General features: G+C 40.3%; 4 protein-coding genes across 8 annotated transcripts; 2 read left to right on the forward strand and 2 right to left on the reverse strand.

Moving 5' to 3' along the window:
• Window positions 1-1,172: 1,172 nt before the first annotated feature.
• On the forward strand, window positions 1,173-2,106 carry Cp19 (Chorion protein 19). Its single transcript, XM_018006628.2, has 2 exons — window positions 1,173-1,333; window positions 1,416-2,106. The coding sequence occupies exons 1-2, from the start codon at window positions 1,319-1,321 to the stop codon at window positions 1,995-1,997; spliced, it is 597 nt and encodes a 198-aa protein (XP_017862117.1). The 5' UTR covers window positions 1,173-1,318; the 3' UTR covers window positions 1,998-2,106.
• A 1,869-nt stretch (window positions 2,107-3,975) lies between these two features.
• Cp16 (Chorion protein 16) lies at window positions 3,976-4,615 on the forward strand. Its single transcript, XM_018006632.2, has 2 exons — window positions 3,976-4,377; window positions 4,453-4,615. Exons 1-2 carry the CDS (start codon window positions 4,035-4,037, stop codon window positions 4,539-4,541), a joined length of 432 nt encoding a protein of 143 aa, XP_017862121.1. The 5' UTR covers window positions 3,976-4,034; the 3' UTR covers window positions 4,542-4,615.
• Window positions 4,616-5,317: 702 nt separating this feature from the next.
• Prm (Paramyosin) lies at window positions 5,318-18,917 on the reverse strand. Of its 3 annotated transcripts, XM_018006616.2 has the most exons (9): window positions 18,517-18,917; window positions 17,976-18,032; window positions 15,624-15,710; window positions 15,391-15,557; window positions 12,599-13,470; window positions 12,397-12,524; window positions 12,210-12,322; window positions 6,546-7,161; window positions 5,318-6,482 (listed from the first exon to the last, which is right to left on the reverse strand). In XM_018006616.2, the coding sequence occupies exons 1-9, from the start codon at window positions 18,637-18,639 to the stop codon at window positions 6,006-6,008; spliced, it is 2,640 nt and encodes an 879-aa protein (XP_017862105.1). In that variant the 5' UTR covers window positions 18,640-18,917; the 3' UTR covers window positions 5,318-6,005. The 3 variants fall into 3 exon arrangements, with proteins under 3 accessions (XP_017862105.1, XP_017862106.1, XP_089324962.1); XM_018006617.2 differs by lacking the exons at window positions 12,210-12,322; window positions 12,397-12,524; window positions 12,599-13,470; ... (2 more) ...; window positions 17,976-18,032; window positions 18,517-18,917 and adding an exon at window positions 10,289-11,153; XM_089468836.1 differs by lacking the exons at window positions 5,318-6,482; window positions 6,546-7,161; window positions 12,210-12,322; ... (4 more) ...; window positions 17,976-18,032; window positions 18,517-18,917 and adding exons at window positions 9,971-11,397; window positions 11,700-12,189.
• Window positions 18,918-24,309: 5,392 nt separating this feature from the next.
• On the reverse strand, window positions 24,310-25,226 carry LOC108613280 (uncharacterized). 3 transcript variants are annotated; one of them, XM_089467999.1, is made up of 2 exons: window positions 24,740-25,226; window positions 24,310-24,672 (listed from the first exon to the last, which is right to left on the reverse strand). In XM_089467999.1, exon 2 carries the CDS (start codon window positions 24,664-24,666, stop codon window positions 24,385-24,387), a length of 282 nt encoding a protein of 93 aa, XP_089324125.1. In that variant the 5' UTR covers window positions 24,667-24,672; window positions 24,740-25,226; the 3' UTR covers window positions 24,310-24,384. The 3 variants fall into 3 exon arrangements, with proteins under 3 accessions (XP_089324125.1, XP_017862125.1, XP_017862124.1); XM_018006636.2 differs by having other exon boundaries at window positions 24,785-25,161; XM_018006635.2 differs by having other exon boundaries at window positions 24,752-24,974.
• Window positions 25,227-25,472: the final 246 nt, after the last annotated feature.

Raw genomic sequence — 25,472 nt, forward strand, 5'->3', positions numbered from 1 at the left:
TTGACTCAAGTCTAGTGGGCTGAATGGGTGTGAAGAATGTGTGACATACTTTTGAGCGTCGGGCTTAAATGTAGCTGGGATTATGCAGCAGTGACTAGGCCAAGATGGGTGGCAATTGTTCCATGGAACTAGCTTCAAGTTCAAACAATGAAATAAGGTCAAGAAAAAACTTCTTAGCCTAAGTTTGGAACTGGCCCGGATGGGTTAAAGCATTGATTGCTGAGGCATGTAGTTTAAATAGTTTAGCAAATGCATAGGCAGCAGAAAAATAAATCAGCATAGGTAGAATAAAATATACTTTAACAACTATATTAAGAAACAAAGAAAGAATATTAAGAAAATAAAAAAAGAGAGAAAGTTTAATCGTAAAATATATTAAAATAATTATAATAGACCATAAACTATGTTAAGTATGCTCTTGTGTTGTAGGAGTTTTAGAGGATTTAGGTACCGTATTTATATAGATACGATATGGTAGATATGCTTTATTTATTTTCTATCCATTTTCAGGACTTTGCCTTAGAGCAAATTTTAGGTTTAGCTCTAGGTTTTCTCAATAAAAATGTTATAAAAGTCCTCTAAGGTAAAGTCCTGCAGCTAGCTATTATAGAAGATAGCTAACATATAGTAGAATGTCAAATCAAGTAAAGCTGTGTCCACATATTTCCATATATTTTCTATATATATTTTCTATATATAAAACATTGAGCTATTGTATAGCCAATCTTTAAATAGTAAACAGCTTTTCAAAAGAGAGAGAGAGAGAGAGAGAGAGAGGCCTAGTTAGCAACAGCTGTGGATGCTGTCGCTGCTGCTGCTGCTGCTGCTGCTATTGCTTATCCAGCTGCATGCTCACACGAAGCTGCGGCTGTGCGTTTTGAGCCACCCTAAAGTGTGAGCAGCATCCACCCCACATTGTGGGCGGCTGCTGCATTCAAATGTGGGTGATATCAACGCCAGCAGCAGCTTGAAGTGTGAAGCTGCTCGAGTGGCGATATCGAGCCACGATTTGGACAAGCAGCGGCAGCCGCTTGCTGGACTGAGCCGCCCTCAACGTTGACGAGATGCGAGACGACGCCGTTGAACCTGAGCTGAGCCAAACCAAGCCAAGCTGAGCTGAGCTGAACTGAGCTGAGCCAAGCTGGGCTGGGCTGGGGCGAGCTGCAGCCAGCGGCGTGATAAATTCGCAGCGAGATCACGTTTCGAGTGCTTCAATTCTTTTGCTTATATAAAGAAGTGTGCTTGGCATTTGGTTTGTTAATTGTGCCAACTGTTTCGAGCAGCGAGCGCCCCCCAAATACAACACGAAAGTACAGCCATGAACAAGTTCGCCGTAAGTACCATGACGAAGATCACTTCCCGTTCCCGTTACCCATTGGCATCGATCTCTGACCCGTCGCATCTTCTTCTCACAGACCCTTGCGGTATTCATCTGCGCCTATTTGGCCGTCGGCAGCTGCAGCTACGGCAGCGGTCCCAGCTATGGCAGCGGCCCCATCTACGGCGGACTCCGCAAAGTCTCCAACTACGCCCAACGCTCGGAGGGTGGCGGCGCCGCGGCCGCATCCAGCGCCGCTGCTGCCGGTGGCAATGACAGTCCCGTTGAGATCATTGCCGGTCCCCGTTATGGCGGCAGCGAGCAACTGCGCCCCATCCTGATCGACTCCGGCTATGGTCATGGCGGCATCAGCGGACATGGCCGTGGACACGGCAAGATCGGACACATTGGCGGTCTCGGCTTGGGCGGTTTGGGTGGTCTGGCTGGTCTGGGCGGCTGGTCCAGCGGTTACCGCCAGCGCGGCTACAACCAGCCTCGCTACTCGGTGGAGCCCGCCGGCGCCACTCTGCTGTACCCTGGCCGCAACCACTACCGCCGCATCGTCTCGCCCGTCGAGTACTCGAAGGTGGTGCTGCCCGTGCGCGCCGCTCCCCCAGTTGCCAAGCTGTACTTGCCCGAGAACAACTACGGCAGCTACAACGAGGGACTCAGGTACTAAGAGCTTGATCCTCCGTTCCGAGAACTCTTCCCTCAACCTCCGTTCGAATCTCAAAGCTGGATGAGTTCGTTGTGCCAAAAGCGCTAAATAAAATTGTGACAAACAGAAAGCCAGAGAATTGTTTTTACTGATAATACGGTCATACTGAAGTGTGTGGCCTTGAGTGGGTTGTCTGAGTCTGAGTGTGTGTATGAGTGCGTCTGATAAGTGGTTCCGGTCGCCGCCGATGTTTGGCAGCTGCAGCTGCTGCTGTTTTTGTTTTTGACTTGGAGCTTAGCTTTGATTGTAGCGAAAACGACGGCCGGGAATGCCGTGCGTGCTTAATGCCTATGCCAACATATAAAGCCAATCGTTGCTTTAAAAGAAGAAGAATAATATAAAATGTATTTCTTTATATTTTTGGCAGAATAATCAATAGAGTTTTAGAGTTTTGCTGGGAGCTTTATTATAAAACAAAGTAGATTTATCATAGAGCCGTTAAATTGATTTGTATTCGAGTAGCTACAATACTTTAGTATGAATATGGCATATGTTTTATCTCATATGTTTTGATACTCTAGTAAGTACTGTGTATGGACTATAGCATAGCATTCGATACTATACCACACAATATATTATAATATACTATACTATACTATACCATATTATAATATACTATATTATATTATATTAAATTATACTATATTAATATGTACTGTACTATACTATGCTGTACTACATATAGCATAGATGTCATACTGTCCTACCATAATTTAAGTTAGAGGTCAGTCTATATACTCTAACTAGTTCTCAATATATACTCATTCACAAAGCAAAGCGAGTATATTGGCTTTGCTACTATTAGACACAGACCTGACTTTTAAATTAAGGAAATATCATAAAGCCACTGAAACCAATTTATAAATCTCAATCAAATATTTTTCTTCTCATTGAAAGCCAAACTTAGATCATTATACATGAGCTTCTAAGCTTCATATCAGCAGGTACGTGTGACATCATTAGCTACATACCACAAACTCCATAAACTGTGTCAGTTGCTGTCATACGAGTATCCACTGTACATTGATTAAAACAAGCTTAAAGCTCTCATATTTCATGGCAGCTCAAGTTGGGCCACAAAAAGCAATTCGTTGTCTCTCTCTCCGCTCTCTCTCCCCCTCTCTCTCTCTTCCTCTCTTTACTCATCCCCCTTTCTTACTCTCTCTCTCTCTCTCTCTCTACTCATCCCAAGTTAAGCTCGCTTATCAGTTCAACCACTTTGCATGCAGCCAGATTAAAGGTAACCAGAGCTAGACTCGTGGACATGGTTAGACTTCGCTGGAGTCCAAATGCAGCAGAGTCTTGCGCATACCAAGCGCAGACTATCAATGCGCCATTAGAGCTGCTGACTACGTATGCGGCCACATGACACAGAGGTGATGAATGTGCGCTCGAATGCATCCACACAGCCCACATGATGCTGCTGCGACGACGGGGTTCATTGAGCAGCAGTGAGAGATGCTGCTGCGGCAGCAGGTAGCCAAGTCAAAGACCTGATACCGCACACGCGAAAAGCGGGCCGAGCGTGCCAAGCAGAGGGGTGCAACCAATAAGATATCAATGGGAGCTACTTGCTCTTTGGCTTGTCATCATTGTCATTGTTATTGTCATTGTCGTAGTCGTGGTTGTGGCTGAGTTGAATTTACTTTTGGCGCGCAATTTCAAGCGTAAACTGACACCGACTGCCCCAAACTGTAACCCGAAGACTGCATCTCTCTCTCTCTCCCTCTCTCTCTCTTTCACTCTCGCTGCCACCTTATCTGTGGCACACGGCAGTGGGATTTTGGTGCTGCGATGCAGCCACCACTCTGGGTTAGCTAGCCGGCCCCCCTAAAGTTTCGTCATGAGTCGTCGGTCTGACTGGGCATTTGGTCACGTAAAGCGCACACACAAATCGCTGGCCAACACAAATAACATGGCTATAAAAGCAATTTGGCCATGCGCAATTGTTAATTAGTTTGGAAAACAGTCGCTTCCTCGCACCATCGAACCAACAAAATGTCCGCCAGCTCATTGCGTTTGCTCTGCCTGATGGCCTGCTGCATCAGCGTCTGCTTGGCCTACAGACCCAACCTGGCCTACCGCAGCAATGACTATAGCCATGGCAGCTATGCCGACTACGTCAAGCCCTCCGATACCGCCGAGGCTCAGGCCGCTGCTCTGACCAATGCCGCTGGCGCCGCCGCCGCCTCAGCCAAATTGGACGGCACCGACTGGTACGCCCTGAACCGTTATGGCTGGGAGCAGGGCAAGCCTCTGCTAGCCAAGCCCTACGGCCCACTGGACAAGCTCTACGCTGCTGCTCTGCCACCACGTTCCTTCGTTGCCGAGATCGATCCAGGTTAGTTACTACTACGAAATCTCTATCAATCTGTGCGGCTTGCTAAAGATCTCTCTCTTCCTATTCTCTTTGCAGTCTTCAAGAAGAGCAGCTACGGCGGTCTCTACGGCGATAAGACTGTCATCCTGAACACTGGCTCCAAGCTGGCAGTCTCTGCTGCCTAATTTGTTTGGATACTCAACTTGTCCCCAACCAGTTGAAAGTCTTAATAAATAGTGATTAGTTTAAACAAAACAAATTTTTTTCATTTGTGTATGTTTTCATGAAGGGAAATGGGGCTAAAACAGTTTCTAGTCTAAGTGCGTTTCTGGAAGTTTCCTCTACAAATTTCCCCGAAATGCTTGTGAATTTCATACTGATGTCTTGCTTTATGCATTATCATAGCTCTAAGTTTTTCTTGCCCTCAACATGAGCCAGCTAAATTTCTGTCTGAGATAATTCGAGCTGAGATAATGAAATGTTCTTATAAAAACATTAAATGCTAAAGTTTAATCACGAAATGATACATGAATGAAATTTGCGAAATATTTTGATTTCAACTCAACTCTAAGCATAAGTCATACCAGAGTTCTCTAGAAGCTCTAAGTGCCGCAAGAGCAGAAAAACTTTTATCTATATAGTATCTCTGCACAACTTTATTTGAACTCTTTATGCCTTGTTTCTATATAGAAAAAAGTTGGTTTTTAACTTAGTTTTCTTTCTCATAACTAAAGTTCTATTCATATTCAGATTTTTATTACAAATTTTGGTTGATTGGAATTGATATACCTTATTACTGATTGAAAGCAAAGCTAGTACTTGGATTCTCTAACCAATTTCTCATTCTCTAGCATACCCCAATTAGTAAAACCTCTTCTAGAGTTAATTTCGTTTTAGTTATTATTATATAAGTAAAATTCAGTTTTTATTGCAAAATACAAAGTAAAAATATGAAAATTGCTCAGTTTTTCTTAATCGTTTTTGTTTTAATCATCGAAAATGAATTCGTTACGAGCACACAGATATTTACCTACTAAACATAAAATAAACTAAAAACAAGTAGAAGCGGTTGTAACTCGGGTAACTCGTTTTCATAGTGTTTTGAATTTATTTTTATTTTATTTTTATATATTTTTGGGGTCGATCATTGATTTGTTTTAGGTCAGCCAAACTCTATAAGCAAACACTCTCTCTCTTTCTCTTTCTCTCTCTCTCTCTCTCTCTCTCTCTTTCGCTGCAAAACCGCTGTAGTTTTACTTTTGTAATTTTATTGGTTTTTTTTTAGGTTTTAGGTTCATTATTTTAATTAAATTACATGAACTTCAAAATATTATTATTATTATAAAATAGATAGGAGATGTGTAGTGTTATGTATTTATAATGTATAACCTATACGAACTCTCGCAAGCTCTGAAAAAAATTTAAATTATAAAAGTTTCTCTCAAGCAAATATTCAATTCAATCTCAAGATCTTCTTCTTCTTCTTCTACATTTTCATTTTCTGCATACTGATGGCTGTTCTTGTTGCCTTTGTCATAAATTATAAAATGTTTCTGCTGGGACTGTGTTTATGTGTGTTTCAGTGTGGGTGTGTATGTGTATTTGTGTGGGTGTGGTGTGTGTGTGTGGGGTGGATCAGTGAGATTGATCTATTCGGTGATCGTTCTTGTTGTCTCCTGAATGTACACCTGAGAGCCGGGCACAGTGGAGGTGGTGACGAATGTGCGGTGCTTGGCGCGGATCAGATTCAAATTGGATTCGGCAACATCGGCACGATCCTCGGCAGCCTCCAGTTCGCGCTGGAAACGGCGGACACGGGTGGTCGTCTGCTGGGAGACGCCCTCCTGCTCGCTCAGCTGGCGTCTGTAGATGTTGATCTTGGCAGTGGTCTTGTCCAGCGCATCCTGCAGCAAGATGATATTCTTCTGGTCCTCCTCGCACTGTACCATCACCTCCTTGACGGTGCGCTCCTTCTTACGCAAGATCTTGATGGTCTCGGCGTGACGGCGCTTCTCCTCCTCCAGCTCCAGCTCCAGATCACGAATGCGTGCCTCCAGTTTGCTGATGATGCGCTTGCTACCGGCAACGGCGTTCAGCTCAACTTCCTCCAGGCGAATGGACAAGTTCTGTGCGGAAGATAACGATATATATAGTAAGAGAATATTTAACAGTTCTCGTCTGGCGCCTACCTTGACTTCGACTTCCAAAGACTTCTTGATGGTCTCCAGCTTGACGCAGCGCTCTTGCTCCTCATGCACCTGCTCGACGACATGCTTCAGCTCGACCTGGATCTTCTGGTAGCGCTCGTCGCTGATGCGCAGCTCCTTGGACACCTCCTCGTAGTCGGAAGCGACAACGCTCAATTCCTGTTCCAACTTCGACTTGAGCGACACCAGGTTCACGTTGGCGCTGGTCAGCTCGTTGATGCGTGTGTTGGCCTCCTCGTACTGGATCTCCACGGTGCGCTTGGCACGGTTGGCGCTATCCAGATGCGAGCGCACCTCCTCCAGCTCGCCATTGAGGCCGGCCAGACGACGCTGGGCAACGCCGTACTGATCGAGGGTGGCCTGCAGCTGGCGCTGAACATCTTCGTAGTGGGCCTGGAGTTCGGTCAGCTGCAGTGACTGCTTCTTGATCACCTTCTGCAGATCGATGTTGGTCTTGTTGGCCACATCCAGGGACATCTCCAGCTCGGTGATCTGGATCTGCAGCTTCTTCTTGATGCGTGTCACCTCGGTCTTCAGCCGGGTCTCGGCCTCAACGACGCGAGCATTCAGCTGCTCGATCTCAATGCTGGTCTGCTTGCTAAGGAAGTCATATAGAACAGCAATTGCACAATAGAGTTACATATCGATTCATTCATTTAGTTGGTCTCTGTTTGGAAGTTGCCCCCAGAAAAGTCGCTTAAGTTTAACTTAAAGCCGTCACCTCGACGTCGCTTTCATTCGCTTGCTTCAGTCTGCGCTTTATTTTTGGCCCCAATGCTCTGACCCACAAAATTGCATTTTTCCCAACACTCAGCATTCAGCGTTCAGCGTTCAGCTCGCTGGCCGATGTTTTGTGGCATTGTCAAAAATCGCATTGTTCGGCGAAAATTTTTAAATTTATTTATACGCTTGATAAAGACATCGAACTTGTCACAAATAGCGCGTTTACATGCCTAGCATTGCTGCCTGAGTGCCCCATCGTGGGGCACACAGAATCTGCCACTCGCATCATGCGTCTAATTTTAGGCGTAGGTGAATTCTACTTTGGTTCATACTAACATACATATATTTAAATATATACATGCATACATCTATTTAAAATCGGTTTGCAAATGCATTTGTTATGTCGCTGAGGGCTGCCAACTAATTGTAATCAAACTGTTGATTCATCTCACAAGGTTTTGTGTACGACTGAGCGCTGTAGATCATATTAAGTGAACTGAGGCTGTAGGTCTTAAGTGATCTTAGCTTTACTGGGCTAAGAACTGTTTCTAGTTTATACTTTTGTAGTAGCTTAAAATATATAATATCATTTCTGAATTGCTATGAACTCTCTGTTGAGCTAAATCTATTAAAAAACTTTTTATAGATACTCGTCAGACAATGATTCAGTCTTAAAGAACTCTTTTTAAACGCTCAATGTATCATAATCGCGATTTCAGCTCTCACTTCAGCTTTTATGCTTTCAATTCTAAAAGTTCTTTGGCTTGAGACAAACTTAAAGAATCTTAGATCTTTTAGTTTATATGTATATCATATATCTAACATCTCTATTATAAATTAATATATGCCTATATATCTATATATTATACTTTTTATATATTTTTATTTCTATATTCAGCAATCATTTAATTAATTAGCTATATTCTTATCAGCTATGTATTAAGTTTAGTCCATTATAATATTATGTGATCTATATCTCCTAATGAATGTACATGTGTACCAAAGCTACAAGCGTGATATTAGACTCACTCTATGGTGATCTTTACATAGCCCTTCAATCAAAATAACATATTAACATTGTCAACTTTATATCTTTCCAGCTGATACCAAAGCTCTAACTGTCATATCTATAAATGCTTCATAAAACACTCTCTAAGTACCTCTCCACAGTTCTTAAACAATTTTCATTTCTACTAAACCCAATTTATATTTAACTTTTCAGTTTCATGTGATCCCACCTCCTGCCACCCTTGCTACGCATCAATAGTTCATCATCTTTATTTTGCTGTCTTTATTTATATTCTCTGCTCATTTTTCTCGCTGTGTACTAGCCCATTTCTTAGTTACTTAATCTATGTGTGCTCATTGTTGTCGCTTTGCCAAGGTATTTAGCTTGAGTTTCGCTTGCGAACGTAAGTATTTTTTCATTTTAATTTTAATTCTTTTTCATTTCTTTCTTCTTTTTTCTTTATTGTTTGCTTCATTTTGCAATGTTTATTGTCTACGCAGAAATGTGATGAATTTTTTTTCTTTTCATTTATATATACATTTTTTATTTTTATTTTTCTGGCTTTTTGCTGTCATGCACATCAATTTTCAGTGCGAGAAAAACAAAGTGAGATATTCGTTCGTGAAGGACACGTCAAACAATGGCCAAACACTTTGCCAAACGCAGCCAACAGAAATACCTGAAAGGTATTTCAATATGTGTGCGGGTGGGAATAGTTTGATGAATCTTACACTAAGTGAATTATAAAGTGCACAAAATGTGTCTATATGAAATGCAGATGTATAGAGCACTTGTGCCATATTTATTGAATTTCATGTTAATGCCAAGACAATTTCATTTGGGCTTGGAAATCCAATTGAAAGAGCCAGCAGTTGGCAAATGTCTGATCTGATGGAATCTGCATATGTCAACTGTCTAATTGGATTGAAGTGAACCCAATTGGGAACATATGATATTCATTTGTTACAAAGGCAGATATTTTCTAGCTGAACTGCTTATATCATGTATTAAATTCATATACATGGGAGTCTAATAAGAAATTCGGATTCTGATTCATATACACAATTTCAGTTGGAATCAATGAATATGAGAATCTTGCTTAGCTTCAACAGCATGAAGTTTGGTATGATTTGTATATAGAATGAGTGAGTCTAGCTTAAATTTTCAATTCCCATCTATTCAGCTTAAGAGCTCTTCTTACTTCTTTATATGAACCCTATCAAAAAAACTCTATGACGATTCTCTGCCAAAACATATTATCCAATTTTACTCAATCGTTCATAAATTAAAAAATTCTCAATTCCCATTTACTCATCGGATTGTGACAATTATGATGGTCAGCTGCAAATGGCATTAGCCAAATAGTCAGCGTTGCATTGCAATTAGCCAAGACGAAAATTTGTGGCAGAAAATAATTTCGACACGAGCAAGAAACAATGGACACAATGCCAGAGTTGATCATCGGCGAACGCAGAAAACATTAGACAATAATTCAAGCCAAAAAGCCAAGGGAAATAAGCGAAAAGAAGCGTCTAGAAACGAAAATAAATTTTGTTGCAAAAACCAGACAACATCGTCCCAAGTGAGAGAGAGATATACGATTTGTGTGGGCCTTAGAAAAAGAACAAATTAAAGAAGAAAATTGAGCTAAACGTTCAAAAAGAAAAATAAAAAATGAAAAGAAAATATTCGCATTTATTCAGAAATTTGTCTGGGGCAGAATCTCAATTGAAATTCGCCCGAGATTCGTTCGTAGCAAACTTATTAATGATGCGAAATTTATGAGATGCTGAGATGCAGGATTTGTATGGTTGGACTAGAGACTAGATCAGGTCGTTTGTTATTTAGTGGTATTTATGTGGGGTCTATTTGGGGACTGGGGCTTTGGGACTTGGGAATTTAGTGCCTCCAATAGACATAGGTATAGTCCTTGAGCTTGGGATGTGTGCGCATCACTTTGCGACAGATCCAACACTTATCCTCTATACCGCACCTGCTATCCGCGTAGAATTCGACGGTGCGCTGATTGAGGGTCGACAGCTGACGCTTAACATTGTGCAGCGAGGAGGAGACACGATGGTCGAGCTTGTCGACCAGGCGCTCGTCCATCAGCTCCATGTGAACGGCATGGGCACGCAACGAACCGCCGCCGGTTCCATCGAACGGTGAGGTGGAACGAGCACGAGACGCGGCACGACTTGAACGAATCATAGTTTGGGCTATATAGTCCTCCTCCTCCTTTTTGGCACTTTTGATATTGCGCTCCGATTCGGAGAGCAGCGCCTGGGCAATGGCACTGGCGGACTTGCCGCGTATCGAACGCTTGAAATCGTCGGACATTTTATCGTATTCGTTATCTAGCTCGATTTTACGTATGCGCTGCAATATCTTTAAGGTATCGCGCTTGATTAAATCCTCGAGCTCTTCCTGACGGCGACGACGACGCTGGCGCGATCTCTCAACGACTGTGTCCGGTTCAATGTGCTTGGCCACACGCGTTGCGTCGACGAACTTCTGCACACTGAACGGCGATCGTTTCTGCGCCCGAAAGCTAAGCAGAATTTCATCAGCCCTCGCGGCGCAGGTGCGCGATAGGCGCACGATCTCATCGGCATTATACTGCCGGACGGCGTTCGAGGAGCGATACTGCTTGAGGCCCCGCTCGCTCACCCACGGCAGATGCGGCTGCTGCACTTTCAGCCCTTTCGCCTTAGCATCCAAATAGTCCAGCATTGGCTGATAGAAATTCATCGTATAGCCATAATTATCATCGTATGTGGTGCCATGACGGAAGCGCGATGGACGCTGCTTCAAGGCGAGCGACATTTTAGCTTATATCAAAGGCAGGCAAATGGGAGATTCAACTAGGGAGTATGGATTATGAAGGGAGAGTCGATGGAAGATGCGTTTGCTTTGCTACTTAGTGTATAAATATCTCTTATTAAAGATAGTAAAGGAATATGGCCAGTCGCTTTGTCGCTTTGTCGCTGCTGCTGCTTTTGGCTTCCTCAGTTTTGGCAACAGTCGCTGCTGCTGCTGCTGCTGCTGCGGCTCTGCTGCGCCTCTGCTGCCTCGCAAATAAATTTTCAAATTTGTCGAAATCTATAAAAAGATTGCAATTTCTTGTTCAGCTGTTGTTGCGGCAAAAAGGTATCAACATAATGACGACAATGTACGTGCAAAACATCATCATTATCATCATCATGAGCATCGCTGGCGTTGGCAGTCAATGTTTTTTCTTAGTGCTTTTCTCGGGCTATGATTGATCCATTTTGGCAGCCAGCGCATAGACTATGACAAAATGTCACACACTTTTTACGCAATAGCCGAACTTTGGGTGATCAGTCAAAGCCAGCAAAACACCTGCCAAGCTCAAGAAATGCTTCACAGAGATCCAGACTCACCTACCTAGCTGGCACTCGACCAGTCCTAAGACTGGCTAACTTTACGTCCGGCAGCTCTCACTCGGACACTAAGTACTTCCGATTATGTAATCACAACAACTGCGCAATTTTCTGTTGAAAATTTCTTTGATTTTTTATGAGAAAAGAAAGCGAGGTCTTTGTGTACCTCATTCGGCTTGCTTTTCGTATGCGAAACAACTTCGACTTCAAGCGGCTGGACAGGACTTAAGGATCTGGCAGCGGTCTGTGACGAGAAACTAATGCCGTTGCTTTGGGCGCGACTCTTGAATTCGTACTGACTGGCTAAATGGGTCAATTTGATATCAATTGTTGGCAACGGCTAGCCGACGATTGCAAATCAATCGATTGACTTGCACATTGAATCGAATCACTTCCGTTTTGGCAGAGCTAGCCGCAAGGTTTGTGCCAGCGGCGGCGTTCACAGAGGCAACTTCCCCAGGGGGCGAGACGATCGAACCCATTGCATGTATAGGTGTTTAGCACACTTACCGAATAGCCTCAATCTCTTCATCCTTCTCGGAGAGACGACGCTCGGCGTCGTGACGGTATTGGTTGAAGTCAGCGGATAGACGCTGTCCACGCTGTTCCTCAGCCTTGCGGCCCTATAGAGTAGATGGACATTGAGAGGATCAGTAATATATATTGGGGTAGAAGATAAAATTCCTCGAGTACTTACAGCCTCGGCTTCCTTGTAGGCAGAGGTCAGCTCATCACGCTCGTTCTCCAAGCGACGCAGCTCCAGTTCCAGCTCGTGCAGACGACGGTTCAGCTCGTTAATGACGCTCTTGGCCTCATGCAGATCATCTAGTGAATGGAATAGAAGGGGAAAAGTTCAATTGGCTGAGCACTTCAAGTAGATCTGCTGCGCTTTCACTTACCGCCTAGTTTCTTGTTCTCGCGGCCCAGCTGACCGTTGGCATCCTTGACCTTGTCCAGCTCGTGGACGGTGCGCTGCAGATCGGCTTGCTTGTTCTTCAGATCGCGCTGGCTGGTCTCGTACAGTACGATGGTTTCATCCAGACGGCTCTTCAGTTCGACATTGTGCTTCTCGAGGGTGTTGACGGCCTTCTGCAGTTCGCGGCAGCTGTTGTTGGACTTCTCCAGATCGATGATGAGCACCTCAACTTCGCTGGCCAGGCGGGTCTTGGTCTTCTCCAGATTGTTGACCTTGACAATGAGGGTTTCGATATGCTCCTCCAGTTCGGTGATGCGCACTTGGTACTTGCGACGAATCTCCTCAACCTCTTCGGCACGGGCTGCCACTTCGGCATTCCATTTGTTTTGCCACGAAGTGGCATCGGCATTGGCCTTGACCAACTGACGTTCCAAGTCAATGCGCGCCTCAGACTCTTCCTCGAGTTGAGAACGAGTTGAATCCAAATCGATCTCAACCTGATGCAGCGAAGATTCGAGCATTGAGCGACGACGGTCTTCGTCTTCCAGGCGGCGGCGTGCATCTTCCAGCTGAGAGATGACTTGGCTCTTGGAAAACGAGACTGTGTCCAATTGAACTTTGAGATCTTGGACGTCCTTGATCAGCTCAATGTTTTCCTGCGAGAGGCGAGATTTGTGCGAAGTGATATCGATGACGGTGCGATTCAGTTCCTCGATCTTCACATTCAGCTCAGAAATGGAGACTTCCAATTTCTGGATATGTTTCTCCGATACGATTTTCTCCTTGTTGTAGGATTCGATTTGGGAGAGCAGCTCGTAGACTTCGGCCTGGAATTTGGCCTTGTCCTTTTCGGCTCTGTAAGCATTCGATCAAATTTTGTTTGTTTTCGTGTTCAATACTAGCTCAGTTCGCTGAAACTGTCAATACTTAGGCATGGTTTTGTGAGATCGGCATTGGTGATCGACCAAGCTGTGATTTCTTTATATTTATGTATATAGATATTGATTGCATTTAGCGCATAGCCAAGCTGAAAATCTTTTGCTAGGAGCAAGCTAAGGCAGAGATCGGTCCAAGCTCACAGAAAGAACGTGACGCTCGAAAGCTTTTGCTAGTCGATCGATAAAAGCGATCTGTGGCCGTTTTGCCAATTGTTGGCCGGCGAAAGCACAGGCTGGAGCCAAAGCTTTTGCTAGCAACATGTACAGAAAGCTTTTCGATCGACTTGCTAAAGCTCTGGAAAGGTTTAAGGTTAAGTGCATGTGCCTGGAAGCAAGCTATTTTAATTTCAATAAAATAATTCGATATAGTAATTGAAGAAATTCCAAACATTTTTCACTTTTCGCTTGTGCGGAGGAGGCTGGGGCATTTGTTTAAGTAATTAGATTAATTAGCATAAAAACATATATGTACATAGATACATATATTGAAGATATATGTACATATGTATATATGTATATTGACCAGCTACAAGTTGCAAAAGCGAAAAACGTATCGAATTTCCATAAAATTCAATTGGACGAAAAGAGACAGCAACAACAACAATCATCACATTTTGAATATGATTCAATCAAAGACATATTTGGATCGGGCGTTGGTGCAAATGAGAGAGCAATAACAACAACAACAACAACAACAACGAAAATAACAACGACAACAACGAGACAAGAGCAATGCGGCTCTCTTCTACTTAACGCTCAAGAATGTAGATGAAAATTAAAAATTTTGTTCTTCTAAAAATAAATGCCGAAATATGCGCTACTCTTCTAAGTTGTTGTAGTAGTAGTGGTTGTAGTTGTTGTTGTTGCTGTTGCTGTGGAATAACATATGGTTGCGTGCGTGCGGAAAACGTTGAAAACTTTTCTTCTATTTCTCAATTTGTTCAGTTCTCAAAAAAAAGCTTCCTTTAAGCTTCGCGACGAGCGAGCGAGAAAACTGCTTTGTCTGTGGGCGAAAACTGCGCAAACTCGGGCGCACCTCAGCTACTAGAAGAAGAAGAAGAGGAAGAAGAAGCAGCAGCAACATTTGATGTGGATATTCAGAATTTTTGTATACCTGAGCACAACGAACTGTTTAGCTAAGCCCATAAGGGCTAACTGGCTTAGCCAGAAGGGATTAATAAGCAGTTGACATTACGCATACGCCGCGTGCGCCGCTTTGGCTTTGATCGTGCGACAGCCTTGAATTTGATTTGATTTTGAAATACGAAAATTCCTTTGCAATTTATTTTTGGATATTTGATTTGGAAATATGAGTAGCAAAAGCAAAAGCAAAAAAATATATCTCTCTGTGTCGGTGTGTGCGTGTTTGAGTATATTTTTTGCTTTTGCTTATTTTACATTCGTCTGAGAAATTTGTGTCAATAGAACTTGCAAGCGATGCAAGTTGGAATATTTTCCGTAGCGGCTTTTCTGCTTGTCATGGCATTTTGATGAATTGTTTATGATCTGATTTCAGTTTTGGTGTCAGCGGGGCAAGCAAGGTTGCTGCTGCTGCTCTTATTGTAGTTGTTGTTGTTGTTTGGTATTTAACATATTACTATTGTGAGAGACATTGAAGAGTCAGCGCCAGCTGATGGCACTTCATCAAACACAGCATCAGAACGATAAACAATCAAACATGGATAGATGTACGTATGTATATGCAATGTTTATGTATGGCCAGAACAAGGTCAAAGCTTGAGAGAATGAGGTCGTTAAAGATGAAGTGCATATGCATGTACATGTGTGGTTGCATGTGTGTGTGTGTGTGTGTGTGTGTGTGTTTGTGTTTGCCTACCTAGCCTTATTTTTCGTTAGGATTTCAATTTGTTCCTGGAAATCCGAAATAATTTCGTTGTGCTTTTTCTTCAAAAGCGTGGCGGTCTCCTCCGATTCAAGATGAACATCCTCAAGCAGCTTGCGCAGCTTCAACAGCTCAGCATCGCGCTTGCGATTGGCTTCAAACTGCAATGGAGAAACGTGCTCTAGAGTAGAGTTATTATGGTATATGTTTGTTTATGCTCAACTTACTTGATGTTCAGCACCACCCTCAGCTTCCTCGAGACGCTCGGACATCTGTATGACCTGAACGCTGAGGTCGGCTTTCTCGCGCTCGATCTGCAAAGAGGTAAGAGGATTTATGGATATATATTAATCTATATTTATATCATTTTTTAATGCGCTATATTATGTGAATTATTGTGTAATTGATTTGGACATAATTTATAGACACACCTTTCATATTTCATAATTTTCTCCCTCTCATTCTATCTCTCTCACTGATTTTTTCATAATTTTCTTTGCATCTATTTCTGATGGCATTTTCAGCCATCCCACGCGCAGTGCACAGATCATGATGCATTGCAGCTAATTCAAACGGCCCATAAAATATATGAATCAAATTAATCAGTCAAAAATAATTATGCGCATGTAACACCCAAAATAACAATGGCAAAATGCCAACAGATCGCCATAGGTAAGCGAGCAACTACCTATAACTGAGTGCAGATATGGATATATCTATATATTATATATATATGCGTGCTTATACCTATCTATATATATATACATTGCATTTCCAAATAAAAATTGCATGAAGGAATTTTTATTACACGCTTTTCAGTCGAACTCTAAATATATTTCCAAAAATGAAAGACAAGAAAAACAAAAACGTTCCTTTGCGCTGACCCAATTTAAGATCTGCAAATTTGCGAATAGTTTGCATCTGCTTCTTCTTGGTAATTAAAAAGAATTTTATATATTTTCAGTGTTTTTCTCGGGCAAAACGAAATTGGGTGCTGTCAGATGCAATTTCGTATAGCTGGACGGGCGGATGGATGAGCGCATTTTTTCATTGGCGAAAAACTTTTGGAAAGAATTTTCGTTTCTTTCAGCTGAAACTCAAATAGAATTTCCAGGTGTTTCCAGCTAAGGTAAAAACTAAAATTATATAGTTTCTTTTGCTTTAAGCAAAGTGTGTGTATAATGGTGTTTTTTTTTTATTATAATAACAAAAGGTAGGCTGGCCAAAGGCCACGTAAGTACAAACGTGAATCCATTTGCGCCATATGTATCTTGTAGATACTTTTGCCGCATAGATACATTTGCATGTGTGTGTATGTGCGTGGCAGACTCTGTCTGTGCTGTGAAAACTTTTAATGTGCAAGAAAATTATTTAATTTTCCCACACATTTAAAGGCAACACACATACACACACAGACGCACATGCACAGTCATACATGAAGGCAGCCCACATAGAAAAATGTTCAGCTGTGCCAGCGAATTTTCTTTTGGTTTTGCTGATGAGCAGGATGATCATCATCATCATGCTCATGATTATCATGTTTTTGTGGCTACTTTATTTTCTATTCTTTTTGTTGTTGTTGTTGTTGCTGCTGCTGTGGTTCATATTTTTGTTGTTTTGCTTCAAGTTAATCATTGCTTGTGTATTGAATGTCGTGCGCTAATTTTAGCCATTTTGTTCCATATTGTGAGTGTGTGAGTGAGTGAGAGTATGTGTTGAAGTGTGTGTGTAGGCTTGCTGATCCATAAAGCAAAAGTAATTAAAATTATTTCCACAAAATATATGCATAGAGAGAGACAGAGAGACAGAGAGAGAGTGAGAGATATTTACAAATACTTTTGCCCTGGCCATGCCTCTGTCTCAGGCCCTGCCTTTGCCTTTGCCTTTGCGTCGGCCAGGCCGGGCCGGGCGCATTTTCTAAATTTGTAAAGACCCAAACAGGAACAGACTAGGTGCCCAACAACCAAAACAACAACAAGAACGCGTCGCCTGCAACTGAATGAAGTGCGCGCGGCAAATGCAAAAATGCAAAGTTAGAAAAGAGCGAAAGGCGAAAAGCAAAAAGCAAAATGCAATTGCATTTGCTTTTGACTCTGCCTTTGCAAAGACAGGCAAACACACACGACACGAGGCAAAAGCAAATAAAAACCATTTATCAAATGTTATAGAGCCAAGCAGCGATTGAAGTTCAATGCACATCATTATCATTCGGTTCGACGCACAAAACTCTCGAAGGGTAATTTATTCTTAGCCTCTCTCTAAGTGCAACAATTTGTGGTTCTATTCTATTGTTTTTGCCCGCTTTTCTATTTTGACGTCTCTTTTTTCTACTTTTGTTTTCTCTGCCTTTGCTTTTTCACATATTTTGCTGTTTTTAGGGTGACATTTGCGCAGAGCGACAAAAGTGAAATTTCATTTGCATGGCGCTTGCTCGACGCAACAAGGAATTTCCAACTTGCCGCCTTCCAAAGCAGGTGAGAACAGTCCCAATAGACAGTTGTTGTTGTTGTTGTTGTTGTTTTAAGTATTATATCTTAACTTATGTCTTATACTAACTGTAGTTAGTAATCAACACTTACCCTTTGGCGCAGCTCACGTTCAACTTCAAGATCATCTTGGAGCAAACGGATCTTATCCTGCAAGAAAATTCATATTTTGTATTCAGTTTTAGCTTCAATTTTTATATTCAATATTTTGCAGCAATTTTTTCTTGAAATATTTTCACACAAATTTGCAGAGTTTTTCGCACAAAATTTAAGTATATATATGTATTTTTTTTATCGCATTTTTCAATGTGTATCTCGAGGTGCTTGTTACATAATTTTCACCGACGCATATATATATATGTATGTATAGGTATGTATATCTAGATATTTTTGTTCGCACGAATTTTATTTTTCCACGGCACAGTCACACACACACACACACAGATACATACATATGCATACTCAGATACACATTTGTACATATCTTAGATAGATTTTGCAGTCACAGATACTTTTCAACTTTTCGAGATACTTTTGCGAGTTTTATTGCACATTTGTTTTTTTTTTTTCTTTATTTTTTTTTCAGTTTTTTTTTTTAACAGTTGACTTCCTGGTTTGTTGCCTCGATCCTTACCTCCAAGCGGGAGAGCGAGCTCATGTCGGTAATGTATTCGATGTTCACATCGGCCGCACCGGGTCCAGTGGATGTGGCCCGGTAGGAGTATTTCGAGGAGCGTACAGCTTGCGATGACGACATTTTATGTCAGATTTTCCAAAATTGCGCTAATCGAGATATTTGATTTGGATGCGTTACGCGCTTCTTTCAATTCAATGGATTGATTTTTGGTTGCTTCAAATGAAAATCTCTACAGCACCGCACGCAGTTGTGTAGTTGTCACCGAGTCACCGAATAAATTCGTAATTAACGTCGGAGTAAGGCTGGTGATCTACTGAACAAGAGATCCCGTTGTCGTTCGAATAAAGAGTATTTCGTTTATTTGGTCGCGGGTCGCTAGTGAATTCGTCTATTTCAACGAATCCGAACAGCTTTGGCCGCTCGGCTCGACGATTTTCTAATTTTCTGCTCGTTTCTTTTTTCGTTTTTTTTTTTTTTTTTCCTGAGTGTGCTTTTTGCCTTTTGCTCGACGCGCTTATTTTCGGCAGTATTTTCCTTTGAGTGAAACTCTGTCGAGTGAGATTTTCCTCCTCTGCGCTATGCGCGTGTTAATTGCTCAGTTGTGTGGAAAATTCTTTGATTTTGAATTTTCTTTTCGGTTTTTTGTTTTTGATTTTGTTTGTTTTTTTTTTTTTTTTTTTGGCTGCCTGCCGCCCGAGTGTGAACGCATTTTCACGTCAGTTGGCGGAGCAACCAAAATAAACTCCAATGTTGTTTTTGTTCTCTTATTTTTGCTTACCTGTAATTAGCCGATGTCATACACACACACGCGCACACCTTTCCCTGTGCACATGTGTGAGTGCGTGTGTTTGTGCTTTGCGGCTTTCATTTTGTGTATCTGCCTTTCCAATTGTGTGCTTCCTACATGATAGAAATATCGAACAAATTCTTTTATTTTATTTATATATATATATATTTATATTTTTAAAATTCTTTTTAAGTTTATATATACAGTTTGTTTTTCTAGTTGGAACCTACAGGTGAAGAACTAATTTATATATATACAAAACTAATATAGACAAATGAATATATTTATATTTAGATAGTTATATACTTTTCCAATAAATCAGAATATTTTGCAAATATAAATGTATATATATTTTATATATTCCTTTAAAATATTTGTAATTTAAAAAAAAAAAATTTTTTTTATTTAAATTTTGCATACCCAATTAATTATTAATTCATATTATAAAATAATTTTTAATTTAGTTTTTTTTTTTTTAATTCCTATAATTTTATAATATTTTTATTTTATATTTTACATTCTCTGATTTTATTTATATTTTTATTTATATTTTTTAGAAATTTGATTACTCCTATATTATATATTTATTGTTTTAATTTACAGTAAGCTCTCTTTGTTTTTACTTGCATGCACGTATATAATTTAAAATTATTGAATTTTGTATCACGCATTTCATTTACTATTAATAAATTTCGACATGTTTTCTTTTTGTTTTAATTTGAACTTTTTCATTTGCAAAATTTCTATTCTTTTATTGCAAGGTCTGCTAAAAAACATTTGGCAGCAGATACATTATTTTGTGTGCTTATAAATATTAGATAAAAAACACGAGTAAAAAGGTTTATTGACTGCACAATGCTCGTTCACATTATAGAATATAGTGATTAGACATGTTGAACGACAATTGTCAAGTATACGATATAGGCATACGATATACGATATTACTGTTATTTAGTACTAATATATATAGGAAATTATATTATACGATATAAGAATGTATGATGTATGATGTATGATGTATGGTGTATGATGTATGATGTATGATGTATGATGTATGATGTATGATGTATGATGTATGATGTATGATGATGTATGATGTATGATGTATGATGTATGATGTATGATGTATGATGTATGATGTATGATGTATGATGTATGATGTATGATGTATGATGTATGATGTATGATGTATGATGTATGATATATGATGTATGATGTATGATGTATGATGTATGATGTATGATGTATGATGTATGATGTATGATGTATGATGTATGATGTATGATGTATGATGTATGATGTATGATGTATGATGTATGATGTATGATGTATGATGTATGATGTATGATGTATGATGTATGATGTATGATGTATGATGTATGATGTATGATGTATGATACTTAATACGATATACGATATTACTGTTATTTAGTTAATATATAGGAAATTATAATTATAATATAATTATATAAGAATGTATTATGAATGATGTATGATGTATGATGTATGATGTATGATGTATGATGTATGATGTATGATGTATGATGTATGATGTATGATGTATGATGTATGATGTATGATGTATGATGTATGATGTATGATATATGATGTATACTATACGATCTACGATATAGCGGCTCTATGTATAGTAGACTACACACGATATAAAATATAAGATAGGCGATATACGATAAAGAGAGTTATAGAGATATAGCGAGGAGCTCAGTTGATCTACGAATCTCCACTTCTTCTTCATTAAAGTTCGACTTGTTTGTGTTGCATACAAATTAAACCAATACGCTCCCATCCTCACTCTGTGAGCGGGCATAAGACATGCTAGCATGCTCGCATTGAGCGAATCCTTGGCCATGCTATGCGATCTGTTTGGTCTGGCTCATTAGCTGCTTTTATTGGCCAATACTGCCGAGCAGACAACTGGCTGTCATATTTACAATTGTTATTTAATGGGCAGCCGACAAGATATAGATAATACACAGATTTATCTATATGTGAATCTAATAGCTATAGCTAAATCTATAGCTAGTTCGCGCGACTCGTTGGTTGGCTCAGTTTTCCAAAAAGAGCTTTTCTTTTGAGTTGAATTCGAATTCGACTCAATGACCAAACTCTCACACCTGTGCAAAGTGTGCTACACACACACACACGCACGCACACACACACGCTATACTTAAGAATGATTTTTCGCTTATTTTTAGCACTTGAATTTAGCGTTATTTTCAAATATGTTTTTTTTTCCTCCCGCTTTTCGCCTTTGCTCATAATCATCTACATTTTCCACACACATTTCACCTGAGTGTATAGATACACAGCAGCAGAGGCCATATAGACACGACTATACTCACATACAAGATGTATGTACGTATGTGTGTATGTACGTGTGTATATAGAGTTGGCTGGCCATTTCGTATCTTCTAGATACTTAGTGCTGGCCATAATTTTATTTATTTTATGCATGTGTATATACTTTTCTGGGCTCTCGAATAATATTTAAGATTTTGTGCGCTTGCCACATTTTGGAATGTGTAATAATTTAAAAATAACATGGCGAATATGTAGCAAAGCACTAGAAGAAACAAAAAAAGATAAATAAGTCAGCTAAATATAGCTGAGTGCTTTATCAAAAAAATCTAAAATATTGAGGTGAGAATAACGTGAATTTTGAAGGAAATTGCAGGTAAATACAATAAGTTTTGATAGCGCACACCTGTCTTCGAGTATCCGGCTCATTGCTCAGCATTTTACAGATGCGCTGAGGTCAGTGCTGAGCAGGAGAGCCGATGCAGCTGCAGCAGCAGCAGTGGCAGGAGATAAGGTGGGCAGGAGGTGGAGTGACAGCAGGAGGAGTAGAGGGGGCGTAGCTGTCTCCTCACTCACACTCACACTCGCTCGCTTGATCTTCTTTGTGTTTCATGTTTCGTGAGCTACGACAAAATTGGGTCAAAATTGTTATGATCACACACACACACACATACGCACAGGCATGCCTGCTATGCAGTTATATATAGCGAACAGCTTCTATGAGGTGTTTTCCTGCTTTATAGTGTGTGTGTGTGTGTGCCCATTTGACGAGTGCTGCACCGCGCTTCGCTTTTATATTCTATTTATTTTTCGACTTTCGACTTTTCGCATGGCTCACTTGAAGTCGCACTCACTCACCTCGGCTGCCGCACCAAGATCACACTTGGGGCATGCCCCATCGAGCCCCATCGTGTGCTAAGTGCCAGCCAACTACCAGCTAACCAGCTAAGCTCAAGTGAGGGGGCGTGCTCCACTCGAAATTCCAACAGAGTTGCCATAAATAAACGCCACTTAATGCATTTGGGAAAACAAACAAAGAGCATTTTCCCAAACGCACCTTAATGTATTTTCCCATTTTCGCAAACAATTTGTTTTGCGCTTCTCTCTCGCAGCGTTGACAACTTCAAATCAAAATTCTAGATGATTCACATGCATATAGATACATATGTCGTCTATGCAATACATATACTCTTGTGTCTATATATTTGTTTATTTGATTTTTCAACACATTGTGACGTGTGCCCTGCCAAGGCGAAAGCCTGTGAGTCACTTGCCTGTTTAGTCGTGTCTATATGGCTCAGATACTATATGGTTTAGTGGCTTGGTATAAATATCTAATGTCTATGTGGGTGCTGCTGCCGCTGCTACTGCTACAAACTTGGCCAAAAGCACATGAAAATGCAATAAACAAATTTACAGCGTTAATTGAAAATTTGTGTATAAATAAATTCGATTTTGTAATTTCAATTTCTTGTATATGATATGATCGATCTTATTGATACATGAAAATATTATAATAAATTTAAAAATGATATGTACAATAATTACAGAATAAATAGTGAAGTTAATCAAACTCTTGCTGGAGTCAGCAAAAGTCATCATTGCACAATCTTCAAGCACCTGCTCCCTTAAGTAATCTCACCTGCTATCTCAGGCTTTGTAAATTTTTGTATATAATAATCAATCCACAAAAATTTTAGCTCCTGCTGAGACAGCCGAAACAACAACAAGACGAACGTCTCACCAAAGAAATTTCATCTTTTCAGCTCATAAATGTGTATAAAAATTATTTTAATTATGTAAACATTCTATTTTGTTATCTACCTGCGAAGCTGCATGTTTTTCTGCACTAAATAAAAAATATATTTATGAAAGACTATATTTTGCTATATCTCTATAATTCTATATTTATATAATATCTGTCGGATCGATGTTGTATCTCAGCTGCACACATGTTGGATTATAAATTATATTTTTATGCGATTCGAATTTTCTTTGGCGCTGCACACATTTTCGGACAGCCTGATTAATCATCAAAACATATTTGCGATTGTCAGCGATAAATGCAATGGGAATTTAATTAATGTCAGCGGATTGCATTTTTTCTCTGTCGATTTGAATCAAAATGCAAAAAACTTGGCCAAAGAGTTTGATTTTATTTTTATTTGTTTGCTTTTATTTTACTTTTTTTTTCGATTGGACATTAGCTTTTGCGTCATTGGATTCGTAAATAGACTATGGCATATAAATTTGGATTTGCATTGCTATAGAATAGTCAGGATACATATCGTATATGTCTGAATCTGTCTGTTTATAAATAGGCAAATCGAATGAATCTTTTGTTTATTTTTGCTATAAAAAGGTATTCTATAAATAGGCATTAGAAATTATTGCTTAATCAAATAGAGAATTATATTGCTCATTTGAATATCATATATTTATTTAGTGTATTTCAAATTCGGTGTTTTGGCGCATTTATTTTATATTTATTTTCATAAGCTTTAGCTCTGCAGCTTTAGCAAAGACACAAACCAGCGCCGCTGTCGGCTCACAGCTAAGACAGCATCCCAACGCAGTTCAAACATTGACACATAGGTGGCGCTGTGCGTGGCAACCAGATATTTTAACGTAGCAAAACGATCTTTATTATATATGAAATCTGAAAATATCTCATTAAACATGCATTTATCTTAAAATTAACATGTTCTACTAATCATTTTAATTGCATAAGCATAACAATTTGATATATTTAACTTATGTTAAGTGAAGAAAAATTCAATTAGATTGGTCAAACGTCGCATGCTCACATAATTGACCAGCACCACGTACGCATAGCAGGTGTAAATGTAGGCCCACCACTGAAAGTGCAACGGATCCTTGGCCCAACGGCCACCGCCAGCCATCAGGCCGCCCAGTCCGTTGGGCTGCAGCACATGGGCATGGTGCCGTTCGGTGAGCAGGCGGCGAAACACGGCGCCGCTCAGGTAGACAACGCTCAGCAGCAGAATGAGGCGACGCAGGTGAATCAGGAGCAGCACCATCGCCAACTGTTAACGGGCACATTTGTAAATATAAATACATATATATAGATAGGTATATAGAAAGATCTGTTACTGTCTAATTTACTTAGGATTTTCTCATTCCTTATCTGGCACGCACTTTTCCACACTTGAGATTTTTTTTCGCAATTTCCTCGCCCAGTTGCGTCTGAATCTCGCAATTTTATTTATAATTTTCACGTTCGTTTCAACTTGTTCTTTTCGCTTTGCTTTGTTTTCGTCGCAATTTTCTGATTTCGCTGCTGGCAACGCCTGGGCAAAACTTTTCTTGAATAAATTTTTGTGGCTAAATTTAAACAAAAGTTTGTCAAGCTTTTGGCGGCATATTTGAGGTGCAAAAAAAGCTACTTAAAATAAATCAAAATAATGCATAGAAGTTTGCCCAATAAATCTTTAGGCAGCCAAAGATCTAAAACTCTTTTTTACTGCTCGCCATAAATTTCGAATGCGAATCGAATCCACTTGAGGAAGGGCTATAAGCATAACAAACTTGAAACGCTTCAAATGCCTTTCAGCAGCCTGGTTCATCGCATCAACAAAGAATAGAATAGAATAGAATAGAATAGAGAATAGCATAAACTAGACATGACTATGTTGCGTATACTTAATGCGTATGCGCAATATTTGAGGCGAGGCACTTCAGCTCCAGCGCACGGCTAACCTTGAACAAATCCAAACAAATTAGACGTCGTCCATTGCAACACAGTGCGTGAGGCTGGTTAAGAACAATATTTAAATTAAATATTGGCACACAGAGGCAGCGGAGGCAGCCGCCAAATGCCATGAAA

The sequence above is a fragment of the Drosophila arizonae genome, chromosome 4 (genome assembly GCF_054131065.1).
Source record: "Drosophila arizonae isolate 15081-1271.41 chromosome 4, UAZ_ARI_1.0, whole genome shotgun sequence".
NCBI lineage: Eukaryota > Metazoa > Arthropoda > Insecta > Diptera > Drosophilidae > Drosophila > Drosophila arizonae.

What these genes read in the sequence shown, in the direction of transcription:
- Prm (XM_018006616.2), bottom strand. Translation starts at nt 18,639, where the DNA reads ATGTCGTCATCGCAAGCTGTACGCTCCTCGAAATACTCCTACCGGGCC. An exon ending in AACGTGAGCTGCGCCAAAGG is followed by an intron (nt 15,711 to 17,975) that starts GTAAGTGTTGAT and finishes ACCTCTTTGCAG; the next exon opens with ATCGAGCGCGAGAAAGCCGA. An exon ending in CGAGAACAAGAAACTAGGCG is followed by an intron (nt 12,525 to 12,598) that starts GTAAGTGAAAGC and finishes TCCATTCACTAG; the next exon opens with ATGATCTGCATGAGGCCAAG.
- Cp16 (XM_018006632.2), top strand. Translation starts at nt 4,035, where the DNA reads ATGTCCGCCAGCTCATTGCGTTTGCTCTGCCTGATGGCCTGCTGCATC. An exon ending in CGTTGCCGAGATCGATCCAG is followed by an intron (nt 4,378 to 4,452) that starts GTTAGTTACTAC and finishes TTCTCTTTGCAG; the next exon opens with TCTTCAAGAAGAGCAGCTAC.
- LOC108613280 (XM_089467999.1), bottom strand. Translation starts at nt 24,666, where the DNA reads ATGGTGCTGCTCCTGATTCACCTGCGTCGCCTCATTCTGCTGCTGAGC.